This window comes from Myotis nattereri (assembly GCF_964212035.1).
Source record: "Myotis nattereri genome assembly, chromosome: 16".
Classification (NCBI taxonomy): domain Eukaryota; kingdom Metazoa; phylum Chordata; class Mammalia; order Chiroptera; family Vespertilionidae; genus Myotis; species Myotis nattereri.
In genome coordinates, this window is record NC_138091.1 from 2,456,576 (window position 1) to 2,470,029 (window position 13,454).

At 46.5% G+C, this 13,454-nt stretch overlaps 1 protein-coding gene across 1 annotated transcript in view; it reads left to right on the top strand.

Moving 5' to 3' along the window:
* The window catches only part of USP22 (ubiquitin specific peptidase 22), an 82,521-nt gene that overhangs the window by 21,869 nt on the left and 47,198 nt on the right, over window positions 1-13,454 (top strand). The window contains exon 2 of the mRNA XM_081110740.1: window positions 9,974-10,106. Within this exon, the coding sequence (XP_080966866.1) occupies window positions 9,974-10,106 (133 nt within the window). The remainder of the gene's footprint in view (window positions 1-9,973; window positions 10,107-13,454) is intronic.

Sequence of the window (13,454 nt, forward strand, 5' to 3'; positions counted from 1 at the left end):
GAGTATGGCTTCTTCCTCCCTCCCTAAAGAAAGCATACACCTTGATGAATTTTCATGAAGTGAACAGGTTTGCACTCCACTGTGCAAAGGTGTGGGCCCAGCACTCCAGAGTCCCTGCTCCCTCCCTGGTCCCAGCCCTCCACCCTCAAGGGTGCCCACACCTGGCCTTACATGACTACTTACCTTCCTGCTTCTCACTTTAGCCGAGTGGCCGGTTCCCAGGTTCCCATTGTGAGGATACCATGCTGCTGGTTACACCGTGGCTTCCTCTTCATCGCTGGAGTATTCTGCTAGACACCACAGTTTATTCTCTTTACTGCTGATGAGCATTTTTTTTAGGTTTGGGGCATTACAAAGACTGCTACTATGACTTTCTTTACATGTCTTCTGGTGTACATACATACACATTTCTATTCCTTAAAAAGTCTTGTTTTTGTTAAGTATAAACAGAATGGAATTATTGAGTTACAAGGTATATATTCAGTTCAATAGTTTTCCCTTAGTTTATTTTTTAAAATATGAAACTACATAAATAGCAAGAATACTAAAACAAAAATTCTCCACATTTATCTAGATCAGTGGTTCTCAACTTTATGGCCCTTTAAATACAGTTCCTCATGTGACCCAACCATAAAATTATTTTCATTGCTACTTCATAACTAATGTTGCTACTGTTATGAATCATAATGTAAATATCTAATAATGCAGGATGGTCTTAGGTGACCCCTGTGAAAGGGTCGTTCGACCGCCAAAGGGGTCGCGACCCACAGTTGAGAACTGCGGATCGATTGTCAGGTTTTGCTGGTTTGCGCCTGCAAACAGCCATCATTGTTTCTCTGTACCTTTTTTGGTGAATCATCTGAAAGTTGGTTGTAGACTTGATAGTTTATCCCTATGTGCATCTCCTAAGAACCAGGACATTCTTCTGCGGAACCACAAGACAGTGACCACACTCGGCAAGTTTAATGTGGGTGAAATAGTGTTACCTAACATATGGTTCATATTTAAATACAGCAGTTGTTCCAATAATGTCCTTTATGGCTTAAAAAAGTGGATATAGGATTCAATCCAGGATCTTGCATTGTGTTTATTTTCATGTCTTTTTAGATTCTATGCATCTCGAAGAGTTCCCTGGCCTATTCTGGCTTTCATTGCATAGATACTTTTAAAGAGCTCCATCTGGCCTAGTCTGAGTACAGTGGGGCCTTGACTTAACAAGTTTAATTCGTTCCGTGACGGAGCTTGTAACTCAAATTACTCATATGTCAAATCAAAAAGTGAATGAGTGAGACACGTGATGCTGGGCTGATGTGGCGTTCACTGTGACGTTCGCTGTGCCAACTAGCGGTGGGGTATCTGAAGCTGCTCGTAACCCGAATTGTAGCTCGCAACTCAAAGCAAAAAATCGGCCGAGAGACGGCTCATATCTCGAAAAACTCGTTAGTCGGGACACTCGTAAGTCAAGGCCCCACTGTATTCATGGTTAGGCCCAGGGCAAGCCTTGTTGGACTGCAGTTCCCTCCAGTCAGCAACAGTGGTCTCTGCTGATGCCTTGAAACTGGAGATATTCCTGCCCTAATATGTATCACGTGTGTGCATTTAAATATGTTAATGTAGTTTTATTGAAGTGAAATTCATGTAACATAAAATTAACCACTTGTTCAAGTGGTTAATTTTATGTTACATGAATTGAATTGTTCAAATAAACAGCCTGGGCGCTTAACGTGTTAAGGCTTTCTTTCCCTGACTGATAACAGCAGGACATGACCACTTTCTGTGTTTGTAGTTGTTGCTAATTGGCCTCTTGTTTAATTTCTGTAGTTCCTTTTTGTGCAGCAGAAATTCTTTTTATTAAATATATTTCTTTATTAATTTCAGAGAGGAAGAGAGAAGGAGAGAGAGATAGAAACATCAGTGATGAGAGAGAATCATTGATTGGCTGCCTCCTGCACACCCCCCACTGGGGAACGAGCCCGCAACCCAGGCATGTGCCCTTGGTCGGAATCGAACCCGGGACCTTTCAGTCCGCAGGCTGACACTCTATCCACTGAGTCAAGCCAGCTAGGGCCAGCAGAAATTCTTGAAGTATTTTTTCTTTAGGCAGATTTTTTCTTTAATGAAGTTCTGCAACAGAACAGATGATGCAGTTTACATTTAAACTTCAGGGCTTAACTTTGGTTACATTTAATTTTATGTTACATGTCAGAAAGCATATTCAGCAGTGTGCAGTCACTATTCCACTTCTGTCAGGTGCTAAAGCATTTCATCTGCTCCCCTTCTCTCCGCAGCTCTGGTCACGTGCAGTCTCCACCCTGTCTTTGGATTGACCTATTCTGAGTATTTGTGTAAATGGAGTCATGTATAGTGTGAGCTGCGTGTCATAACTTGTCACTCAGTGTAATGTGTTCAAGGTTCACCCATGTTGTCACATGTCAGCACTTCATCTCTCTCAGGCTGAATAACCTCCCACTGTGTGGATAATAACACATTTTGTGTATCCATTCACCCATCATTTGATATTTGGGCTCTTTCCACCTTTCAGTTATTGTAAATATAAATTACTTGGTGTTTTTTACCCACATGTTTTTAGCAGCCATTGATAATTCTTGCCTGAATCAGGTGTTACTGTGATTATAAAATGAAGATTTTGTATTTTTGTCTTTCCTGCTATATTTATTAGATGGACTTCTCTGGTAAAGAAGCCTGGTAACGTGTGTGTTTGTATGATATTAATTTCAGCACAGACTTAGGGATTTTTTTTTCCATTTGTATATAATACTCATTCTTGTTACTAATTCAGTTTTATATTCAAGTTGTGCCAGAACTGCCCAGCGACTTTATCCTTCTTACCCATCATTGCTAGAGTCAGTGGCTTCTAGGAGGTATTGTTGTACGTTCATTCTTAGTTAGAAAGCACCAGATAATTCAGGCCTTGTTTGTGTCTGGAGTGTGTGATGGTCACTGGTGGTGTGGATAGCAGGTTTCTGACTTCCATCTCTGTTCCTGGGCCCCAGCCTGAAGCGTGGCTCACCGCCTCTCAGTGCCTGTGGGGTATAAGCTTCACTGAATGGGAAAGACCTGGTTGCATGGGACTCTGTGGTAGGTGTTTCTATTTAAAACATTAAGCACCCTGTCAGCCACCGGTGACTGACACTGCTTTCCGTCCGGAAGAAAAAACAGCCTGGGCGCTTAACGTGTTAAGGCTTTCTTTCCCTGACTGATAACAGCAGGACATGACCACTTTCTGTATTTGTAGTTGTTGCTAATTGGCCTCTGTTTAATTTCTGTAATTCCTTTTTGTGCAGCAGAAATTCTTGAAGTACTTTTTCTTTAGGCAGATTTTTTCTTTAATGAAATTCTGCAACAGAACAGGTGATGCAGTTTTACATTTAAACTTCAGGGCTTAACTTTGGTCGATTTTTAAAACAAAATTTTCATGTTAAGGGAAAGTAATAGTGTTAAGCGTTAAAATTGTGTACTTGCTAAGAATCATGATGAGTACTGTATTTTTTCATGTATAAGACGCTATATTTTTTTTTAATATGTTTTATTGATTTTTTTACAGAGAGGAAGGGAGAGAGATAGAGAGTTAGAAACATCGACGAGAGAGAAACATCGATCAGCTGCCTCCTGCACACCTCCCACTGGGGACGTGCCCGCAACCCAGGTACATGCCCTTGACCGGAATCGAACCTGGGACCTTTCAGTCCGCAGGCCGACGCTCTATCCACTGAGCCAAACCGGGTTCGGCAAGACGCTATATTTTTATAAAATTGTTAGACTGAAGCCGAAACCGGTTTGGCTCAGTGGATAGAGCGTCGGCCTGCGGACTGAAAGGTCCCGGGTTCGATTCCGGTCAGGGGCATGTACCTGGGTTGCGGGCATGTCCCCAGTGGGAGATGTGCAGGAGGCAGCTGATCGATGGTTCTCTCTCATCGATGTTTCTAGCTCTCTGTCTCTCTCCCTTCCTCTCTGTAAAAAATCAATAAAATATATTTAAAAAAAAATTGTTAGACTGAAAATCGAGGGGCGTTTTATACACGGAAGTCGGCCGAGGAGGGAGCCGTGTGGGTGCATAGCTGCCCATACCTTGTCAGACAGGCTTCCTCCAATCATGAGTCTTATTGTTACTGACGTTACCTGATGCTGTAATTGGAGATGGAGGTGGAGAGTGTGCAGATGCAACAGGGACCAGAGCTTTCTGAGTCCATAAAGGTGTCAACAAATCTTCTATCTATATATATAAAAGGCTAATATGTAAAATCCCCCTTCGGGAATTAGACCGGGAGTTTGATCATTTGCTATGACTTGCGCTGACCACCAAGGGGTGGTGTGGAATGAAGGAAGGCCCCACCTGACATACAGCAGCCGGAGAAGGAAGGCCCCAGCTGGCAGCCGGTCTCTGTGAAAGGAAGGCCCCAGCCGGCAGGCTCTGATCAGCCCTGATTGCCGGCTAGGCCTATGGACCCTACCTGTGCATGAATTTCGTGTGCCGGGCATCTAGTAATAAGATAAATACTGGTAAATGATTGTCTTACTCTGCAAAATTCAAACTGGATGTAATCTGCTACGCAAAAGATCAAGGAAATAGTGCTGCAAAGAGACAATTTGGACCTCTTCCCACTGAGTGTATGATCAGACAGTGGAGAAAACAGGAAGAACAACTCCTTAAGATGCCACAAAAGAAGAAGGCCGTAAGAGGAAAACCAGCAAAATGGGCAAACGTGGAGCAGAGGCTTAAGACTTGGATTATGTAGCAGCGCCAAGGGGCTTATGTGTGTCAACCACGCTTATTCAAGGTCAGGCAAGAATGTTTGCAAGTGAAATGGACGCTGGAAAGGCAAAATGGTGCTTCAATTTCATGAGGAGAGTTGGGTTGGCCATGAGAACATGAACAAAGTCAGAAAATGCCACCAGTTTATGAGGATGATCTCACGTATACAGACAGTGACTCAGAAGACAGCAGTGACACAATAGAAGTTGGAGAAATTGATGTGCCTGGAACTAACAGTGATGAAGAACGGAGCAATGATGCAACAGAGGCTGCATAAAGTGATATGCTGCATAGTATCATAGTACTGGTACGTAAACATTAGCTGCAGTAATTACTAAATAAAATGTGTTCTGTTTTATGTTTAAAATAATGATTTCTTAATTTGGGAAAAGTGGGGGACGTCTTATACATGAGGGTGTCTTATACAATGAAAAATACAGTATATATTTTCAAGGTAATGCTAGCCTTGAATTTTTTATTTTATATATTGGGGGAGAGAATTGGATTTATTAAGCTCATAGAGGATTTAAAAAATCCTCTGGTCATGCCTTTAAATTAGTGATAAAAAATTAAAAAGAAAAAGTTTTAACAATAAAGTAGTGAAAATAAAGGACACCTCTTAATCCTGCCCTTACTTTATTACTAAAATCTATAGTTTTGTTAACAGTAAATGTATTCTAAAAATCTCTAGGACTTTGTTCCTAACAGGTTTTGTAACTAAAGGAATGAAATCTTCCATAGTACTTGTAAATGTCATTTTTTACACATCAAATATAACAGTACTAGAGGCCCAGTGCACGAAATTCATGCACAGGTAGTGTCCCTAAGCCTGGCCAGTGATCAGGGCCGATCAGATTCCCCACCTCCCTGCCTCCTCCTTCCCTCACTGCCTGGCTGCGTGTAGCCACCATGTGGTTCCCCCCGCCTCCTCCTTCCCTCACTTCTTCAGCGCCCCACCACCGCCGCTGGTTGCTCGCCTTGTTCTGTGCCACCCCCTGGTGGTCAGCGCACATCATAGTGAGCAATCGAATTCCCAGTTGAACTTCTGAGGAGACACTTTGCATATTAGCCTTTTATATGTATAGATTAGCAATTTTAAAATTTCCTCTGTATTACTGAAAGCAATTACAGTTAGTTAATTCCTTTGATCATTGGGAAGAGTAAATAGATGATACAACTTCTATTGCTTTGGCATTTTGCGGGGGAGGGGGGGTAAGAGAACATTTATTCGGAAAATCACAGAGATAAAGAAGTAATTGTAGAAGAAATGAACTTAGGAAAGAAGTTACAGAGGCAAAGGAAGGGCCCATAGAGCCTAGCAGTGAGGAGGCAATGGCAGTGCCTTACTGCAGCATCAGACATTCTGTGGCCTCCCCCCTGTGGCCCTGCAGTGCTATCACCTGGAAGAGGGTGCTCTGTGACCTAGTGGGTGGAGGCCCTGGACACTGGTTAGCATCCTGCACACAGCGCACAGCTCCAAGTACAGACAGAACTTTCAGCCCCGCAGCGTTCATTGTGCTGCTGCTGCTGTTGAGAAGTGTGCCTGGGGGCACATGTGCCGCTCCCCAGCTGAAGTGGGGGAGCGGGGAGTGGGGAGAAGTGAGGGGACAGGATGTGTGCCTCTCCCCAGCTGGGGGGTAAGGGGTACATGGGCCTCTCCATGGTTGCAGGCTGGGAGTGCACTCTGAGCACTGAAGTAAAGTGCACCCTGTGTCGTGGTCTTAGGGTGTTCACAGTTCTCTCTGACCAATGCTTCATCTCAGGGCTGTCTCACTTTATGGAGTGAACCTCCACACTCCACACACCCTCCCGCCAACTCCTCTCCACTGATTCTGCCTCTTCTGGAGGCCGCACAAGTTATTAACACCCCTGTGCAGCTCTCTTAAGACAGTTTCCCATGGTTTCTGTTTTATGTAAAGAAAGGTTGCAGACTAGTGCCCAGGCCCTGCACTCCACATGAGTGAGGGCTCAGCCTGTCCCCTCTGGACTGAGCCCTTGCTTGGTCTTGTGTGTGCAGAGGGAAGCTTAGAAGGGGAAGCCTCCGGCTACATGGTCGAGTGGGCTCCTAGGATCAGGCAGGTCCTGGTCCATGTTCTAGCTGGCTGTATTGTCACAGCATGTACACTAAATTTTTCAATGTCAGAGGGCCTTCAAGCCTTCTTCATGGGGTGGTTGTGCAGATTGAATGAGAATAACTGTCCAGTGTCTAGCGAGCATTCAGCAAGTAGCAGGAAATGTTGGTGCCTGCTGTTATTTTTAGAGGACCTTTCAATTTTTGTTTTAAAATATATTATTGATTTCAGAGAGTATGGGAGATGGGGAGATAGAAACATTGACGATGAGAGAGAATCATGGATCGGCTGCCTCCTGCACGCCCCACACTGGGGATCAAGCCCACAACCTGGGCATGTGCCCTGACTGGGACTCGAACCAGTGACCTCCTGGATCATAGGTCGACGTTCAACCACTGAGCCACACCAGTTGGGCAGAGGCCCTTGCAGTTTTAATCTTCCCTTCCCCATACCCAGTTTATGCCTTCCTTCATTTCCCCCTCCCAGTTAAGATAGAAGTGAGTTTGCTATATACTGTGTGCAGTATTAGCAGTTGGATATTCAATCTGACAATCTCATGGGACTTATCCTATCTAATAAAAGAGAAACATGCAAATTGACCATAACCCCAACACCCTTCCCATTGGCTAATCAGCAGGATATGCAAATTAACTGCCAACCAAGATGGCGGCCGGCAGCCACTCAGCTGAAGTGAACAGGAGGCTTGCTTGCTCCAGTGACAGAGGAAGCCAACGTTCCCTGCCTGCTGCTGCCAGCCTCTGAGCTGCACTATAAGCAGCTATGTTGCAATTATAGAAGCTAAACAAGCTCCAGAGACCTGCTTTCAGCCAGCTTCGGCCTCAGAGCTTAGAGCTGCTGTGATGGCAACAGAGTTTCAGTTATAGAAGCCAAACAGACCCAGAAACCTGCTTTCAGCCCTCAGAGCTGGAGCCGGCTCTCAGCTCCAGTGACAGCTATAGAAGGTAAATAAATTCCAGAATAAAAAAAAGAAAAAAGGAGAGGCTGGGAGCTTAAGTTGCCCTCCAGCCTGAAAATGGCTCTCAGGCCCTCACCCAGACTGTCCAGACACCCAAGCGGGACCCCCACCCTGATCCGGGACACCCTTCAGGGCAAACCAGCCGGCCCCCACCTGTGCACCAGGCCTCTATCCTATACTACAGGCCAGGCGGGACAGCGTGAGCTGCCATCCGGGCCCCATGTGCAGCCCTGGGCAGAGGGGCATAAGCCCCGCCCCCAGCTAGGACCCCTGTGTGCCACCTGAGCCCCCAGCCGGGACCCCCGTGCCGCCTAAGCCCTGCACTGCAAAGTCCCGCCCCCAGCCAGGACCATATGACTATTGGAGAGCAGGAAAGTGCCGCTGGGCCCTGGATCGCTGTGGTGATCCGGCCATCGGTAAGTAGAAAAGTGCGGCCTGTAGGCAGCCCCCAGCTGCGCCTGATTTGGCAGCAGGAAAGCAAGCCTGGCCTGCGGGCAGCCCCCAGCTGCACTTTCTCCCCGGTCGCCATGAGGATCCGGGAGCAGGAAAGCAAGCCTGGCCTGCGGGCAGCCCCAAGCTGGGCCTGATACGGCAGCAGGAAAGCCCACCCTGCGGACAGCCCCCAGCTGGGCCTGCTCCCCGGTCGCCATAGAGATCTGGGAGCAGGAGAACAAGCCCGGATTGTGGGCAGCTCCAAGCTGGGCCTGCTCCCTGGTCGCCATGGTGATCTGGGAGCAAGAAAGCCCGGCTTGCAAGCAGCACCCCCATCCTGGCCATAGCTCAAGGGATAGTACAACATGCAGTGGAGGCCAGGAGCCTGAGAGATCAACACAGAGGGGCTCCTGCTCCAAGCCTCCATGGTGTGGCTGGGGGCAGGCCCCCAGCAGACACACACACACACACACACACACACACGCACACGCACAGTGCCTGCTCTGAGCCTCCAATGTGGCTGGGGGCAGACCCCCAGTGGGGACACACACACACACACACACACACACACACACACACGGGACGCCTGCTCCAATCCTCTGCTGCCAGACTGTGGCCATCAATAGGACATCCACTGAGGGCTCCCGGACTGTGAGAGGGGTAGGCTGGGCTGAGGGAACCCCACCCCCCCCAGTGCACGAATTTCGTGCACCGGGCCTCTAGTCCTATATAATAAAAGGGCAGGACCATAAGCGTAAGACCGCTCGACCAGTCGCCATGGCGGGCATTGACCACCTACCTCTTGGTCCCCCCACCCCGCTCCGCAGGCTCTGATCGCAGCATGGCGAACAGGGAACCATGGTGAACGGGGCCGGTGGGGGGGGGGGGGGTGGGTAGCAGCGTGGCAGGACTGGTGACTGTTGAGCGGCAGTGGGCGGTGAGCAGTGAACTGTGGTGAGTGTCCAGTGGCAAGCGGTGGTGAGCTTCATGGGGCGGTGAGCATTGCGGAGTGTCGCAGGGTGGGCAGTGTCATGGGGCGGCGGTGGAGTGCGTTGCGGGGCAGCTTGGGGTGGCAGAGGTGTGCATTGCGGAGCTTTGCAGAGCCGCGGAGGCAAGCATCGTGGAGTGTCTCAGGGCGGCGGCAGTGAGTGTCACAGGGTGTCCTGGAGTGGCGCAGGGCGGCAGACATGGCCCTGATCGGAGGCTAGGCCTAGGGACCCTACTCGCGCATGATTTCGTGTGCTGGGCCTCTAGTATTTAAAGTAAGTGTGATTGCCTTACTGTGGTAGAAAACTGACCTTCTTGGTTGGTGTGGGTGTATGAGAATTATTGACCCCTGTGCTCATGATTGCTGTGACTAAAGTTCTGTTTCTGTGGTCTAATTCTTGGCCAAAAAATTGTTCCCTTTTCCTGTTTTTGTATATTGCTCTGGATCATGTCCCTCTCTGTCTGTTTATTGCTTCTAAATGTGCTGTGATTGGGGGTTATCAAATTTAAAATGCTACCCAGATTCAGAGCAGATAGGCTGTGTGTGAGTTGCTAGCCTGCTATGGGGCTAGGTCGGAGCTGGGGCTGGGCCTGGGCCTGGGCCTGAGCGTGAGCCTGAGCCTGCTTCCCTTCCTGCCCACTCTGTGCCCCTGTGGACGGACCCCCTGGCTCGCCTTGCATATTTCTCTCTGAGGACTTGTGCTGGTTTTCATTCTCTTCTCTATGTTCCAGGCCAAGTCCTGCGTCTGCCACGTCTGTGGAGTCCACCTGAGCAGGCTGCACTCCTGCCTCCACTGTGTCTTCTTTGGCTGTTTCACAAAGAAGCACATTCACGAACATGCGAAGTCCAAACGGCACAACCTAGGTAAGGCACCCTCTGCTACAGTGCTGGGAAGAGTTACTGCCCTCTCTGCTGTCTGGATTTAGATTTGCAGTTCCACTCTCCTAAAAGTCCACTTCTTTTGTCTAAAATAATTTGTGGCCTTCTTTTGTGAAACTTCACAGGGGAAATGAAAGATAAAGTGAACTCAAACAGATTGTTTTACCCAGCTTGCCTGTGGCATTTAAGTTGGTGATGTAATCTTTTATATATATATGTGTGTGTGTATATATATATATATATATATATATATATATATATATATACACACACACACACACACATATTTTAATTGATTTCAGAGAGGGAGAGAGAGATAGAAACATCAGTGATGAAAAAAAAAAAAAAAAAAGAAACATCAGTGATGAGAGAGAATTATCGATTGGCTGCCTCCTGCACACCCCACATTGGGGATCAAGTCCACAACCTGGGCATGTGCCCTGACCGGGAATTAAACCGGTGACCTACTGGTTGACATTCAACCACTGAGATATGATGGCCAGGCGGTGATGTAATATTTAATTATAAATTATGATGGCTGACCCCTTATATCCTGCTAACTTTCTTTGAAAAGTGCTTTTTCTTTAATGGATTATTAGAGCCTCAACTTTCCCTTTGAAAAACATAGTTAGCATTTAGGTTAGGCAAATATTCACAAAGAAAGATCTGAATTGCGGTATTAGGTTACTGATGTTAACATGGAGTTATGAACATAGGCGATTTTTTGCTTTCAGTAATGGATTTTATTGTTCTGAGTAATACAAATTCATGAACATACTCACAGCACTGTGTGGCATCCGGATAGGGCTCCCTTTCGTACTTACAGATGGAAACTCACATGTCTGTAACTTCACGTAAAGCAGGGGTACTCAACCTTCTGGCCCTTTAAATACAGTTCCTCATGTTGTGACCCAACCATAAAATTGTTTTCGTTGCTATTTCATAACTGTAATGTTGCTACTGTTATGAATCGTAATATAAATATCTGATATGCAGGATGGTCTTAGGCGACCCCTGTGAAAGGGCTGTTCGACCGCCAAAGGGGTCGCAACCCACAGGTTGAGAACCGCTGACGTAAAGGAAGGTTCTGCTTGTGGTTTTATTTTCTTAGGGTGGTTGTTAAACATTTGTCTCCTTCTGAATAGTGTTTTCTGTTAAATTTGTGAGAGTGTCAGGGTATCTTTAAGAAAATCACTTTCAAAAGGTGTAAGCCAAAGAATGTACCACAAAATGCTTCATGTCGTCCTAATTGAAAATGGTATTTCACAGATTACAAAGTCACTGTGCTGATTGTATCCCTTAAAGCTCCTGTAAGCAGTGTACATATAGAAGGTAAAGTTGAGACTGACACAGTGCATGTCTGATTTTTCCTAAAAATTTTTTTTAGGAAGCAAATTGATGTTAAAACAACACAGATCTCTGTCTTATATGATGTGTTCATGAGCCAGTTGTTTTATTACGGACACAGGGAAGCTGTCACCTTAATATCATGTGTTTTCAGTAGAATTACTTTTGTTGTTATTAATCCTCACCCAAGGATATTTTTCCATTTTTTAAATGTATTTTTATTGATTTCAGAGAGGTATGAGAGAGAGAGAGAGAGAGAGAGAAACATCAGTGATGAGAGAGAATCACTGATTGGCAGCCTCCTGCAAACGCCTACTAGGGATCTAGCCCACAACCCAGGCATGTGCCCTTGATCAGAATCGAAACTGGGACCCTTCAGTCTGGAGGCTGATGCTCTATCCACTAAGCCAACCCGCTAGCGCTCCATTGATTTTTCAGGAGAGTGGAAGAGGGAAAGACAGAAAGAAACATCGATGTGAAAGAAACACATCAACTGGTTGCCTCCTGCATGAGCCCTGACCAGGGTCCAGCCCAGGAGAAGCCTGCAACCAAGGTACATACCCTTGACTGGAATCAAACTCGAGACCCTTTGGTCTGCAGGGGAGTGCTCTATCCACTGAGCAAACTGGCCAGGGCAGTAGCTACAATTATGATGGAAACAGAACCTGAAGTAAGCCTGAGTCTAAATAGTCAATGAAGACCTGGCCAGGTGGCTCCATTAGAACGTCCTCCCTTACACCAAAAGGTTGTGGGTTTGATTCCCGGTCAAGGTGTGTATGGGACACACTAATCAATGTTTCTCTGTCACATCCATTTTTTTTCTCTCTCTCTTCCTCTCTTAAATTAATAAAAACATATCCATGGGTGAGGATTTTAAAATCTTTTTTAAAAAGGTCAATCTATGACAAAAGATGCAAGAACATTCAATGGGGTGGGTAAAGGTAAGTGGTCTATTCAATAAAGGCTTTGGGAAAATTGGACAGATGCATGCAAAAAATAAAACTAAACCACCTTGTTATACCATCTCCTATATAATAAAAGTCTAATATGCAAATCGAATGGCAGAACAACCGGTGGAATGACTGGTCATTTGGATGCACACTGACCACCAGGGGGCAGACGCTCAATGCAGGAGCTTCCCCCAGTCTCCAGGCCCCAGGCCAGCCAAGGCAGGTGCCAGCAAGGGGGCGCGGGGGTGGGGAGGAGGGGGAATCCCCAATTGCCCCACCAGTTGCCCTGCAGAGGGAGGCGGTTGGCGGCGGCAGGGTTATCAGGGGGCATAGCTGGCTAGTGAGCGGGCTGGCACCACCCCCGATTGCCCTGCCGGTTGTCTCCCTCCGTGGGAGGTGACTGGTGGTGGCAGCAGGGGGTGGGGCTGGCGAGCGTGCAGCACCAGGTTGGCCAAGGCAGGTGCCAGCGGGGGCCCCCTGATCGCTCTGCCAGTCGCCCCACAGATTGGCCCTGATCACCGGCCAGGCCTAGGGACCCTACCCATGCATGAATTTCATGCATTGGGCCTCTAGTATGAGAATAAACTCAATCTGAATTAATGGCTTAAATGTAAGATTTGAAGTTATAAAACTCCTAGAAGGAAACATTGGCAATAAAATCTGAGACATTTCTCTAAATATATTTTTTCTGGTATGTCTCCTTTGACAAGAAAAACAAAAACGGAACAGATCTAACTACATCAAACAACGTTTTTGCACAGCAAAGGAAACCATCAACAAAATGAGAAGACTATCCACTGAATGGGAGAACATATTCACCAATGATGAATCTGATATGGGGTTAATATCGAAAATGTATGAACTATTTATAAAACTCAACATCAAAAACGTACAGTACAATAAAAAAGTGGGCAAAGGACCTGAATGGACACTTCTCCAAAGAGGAATACATAAGGCCACCAGACATGAAAGCATGCTCCACATCAGTAATCACCAGAGAAGTGATAGAGAAACATCGATGGTTTACCGCCTGTAC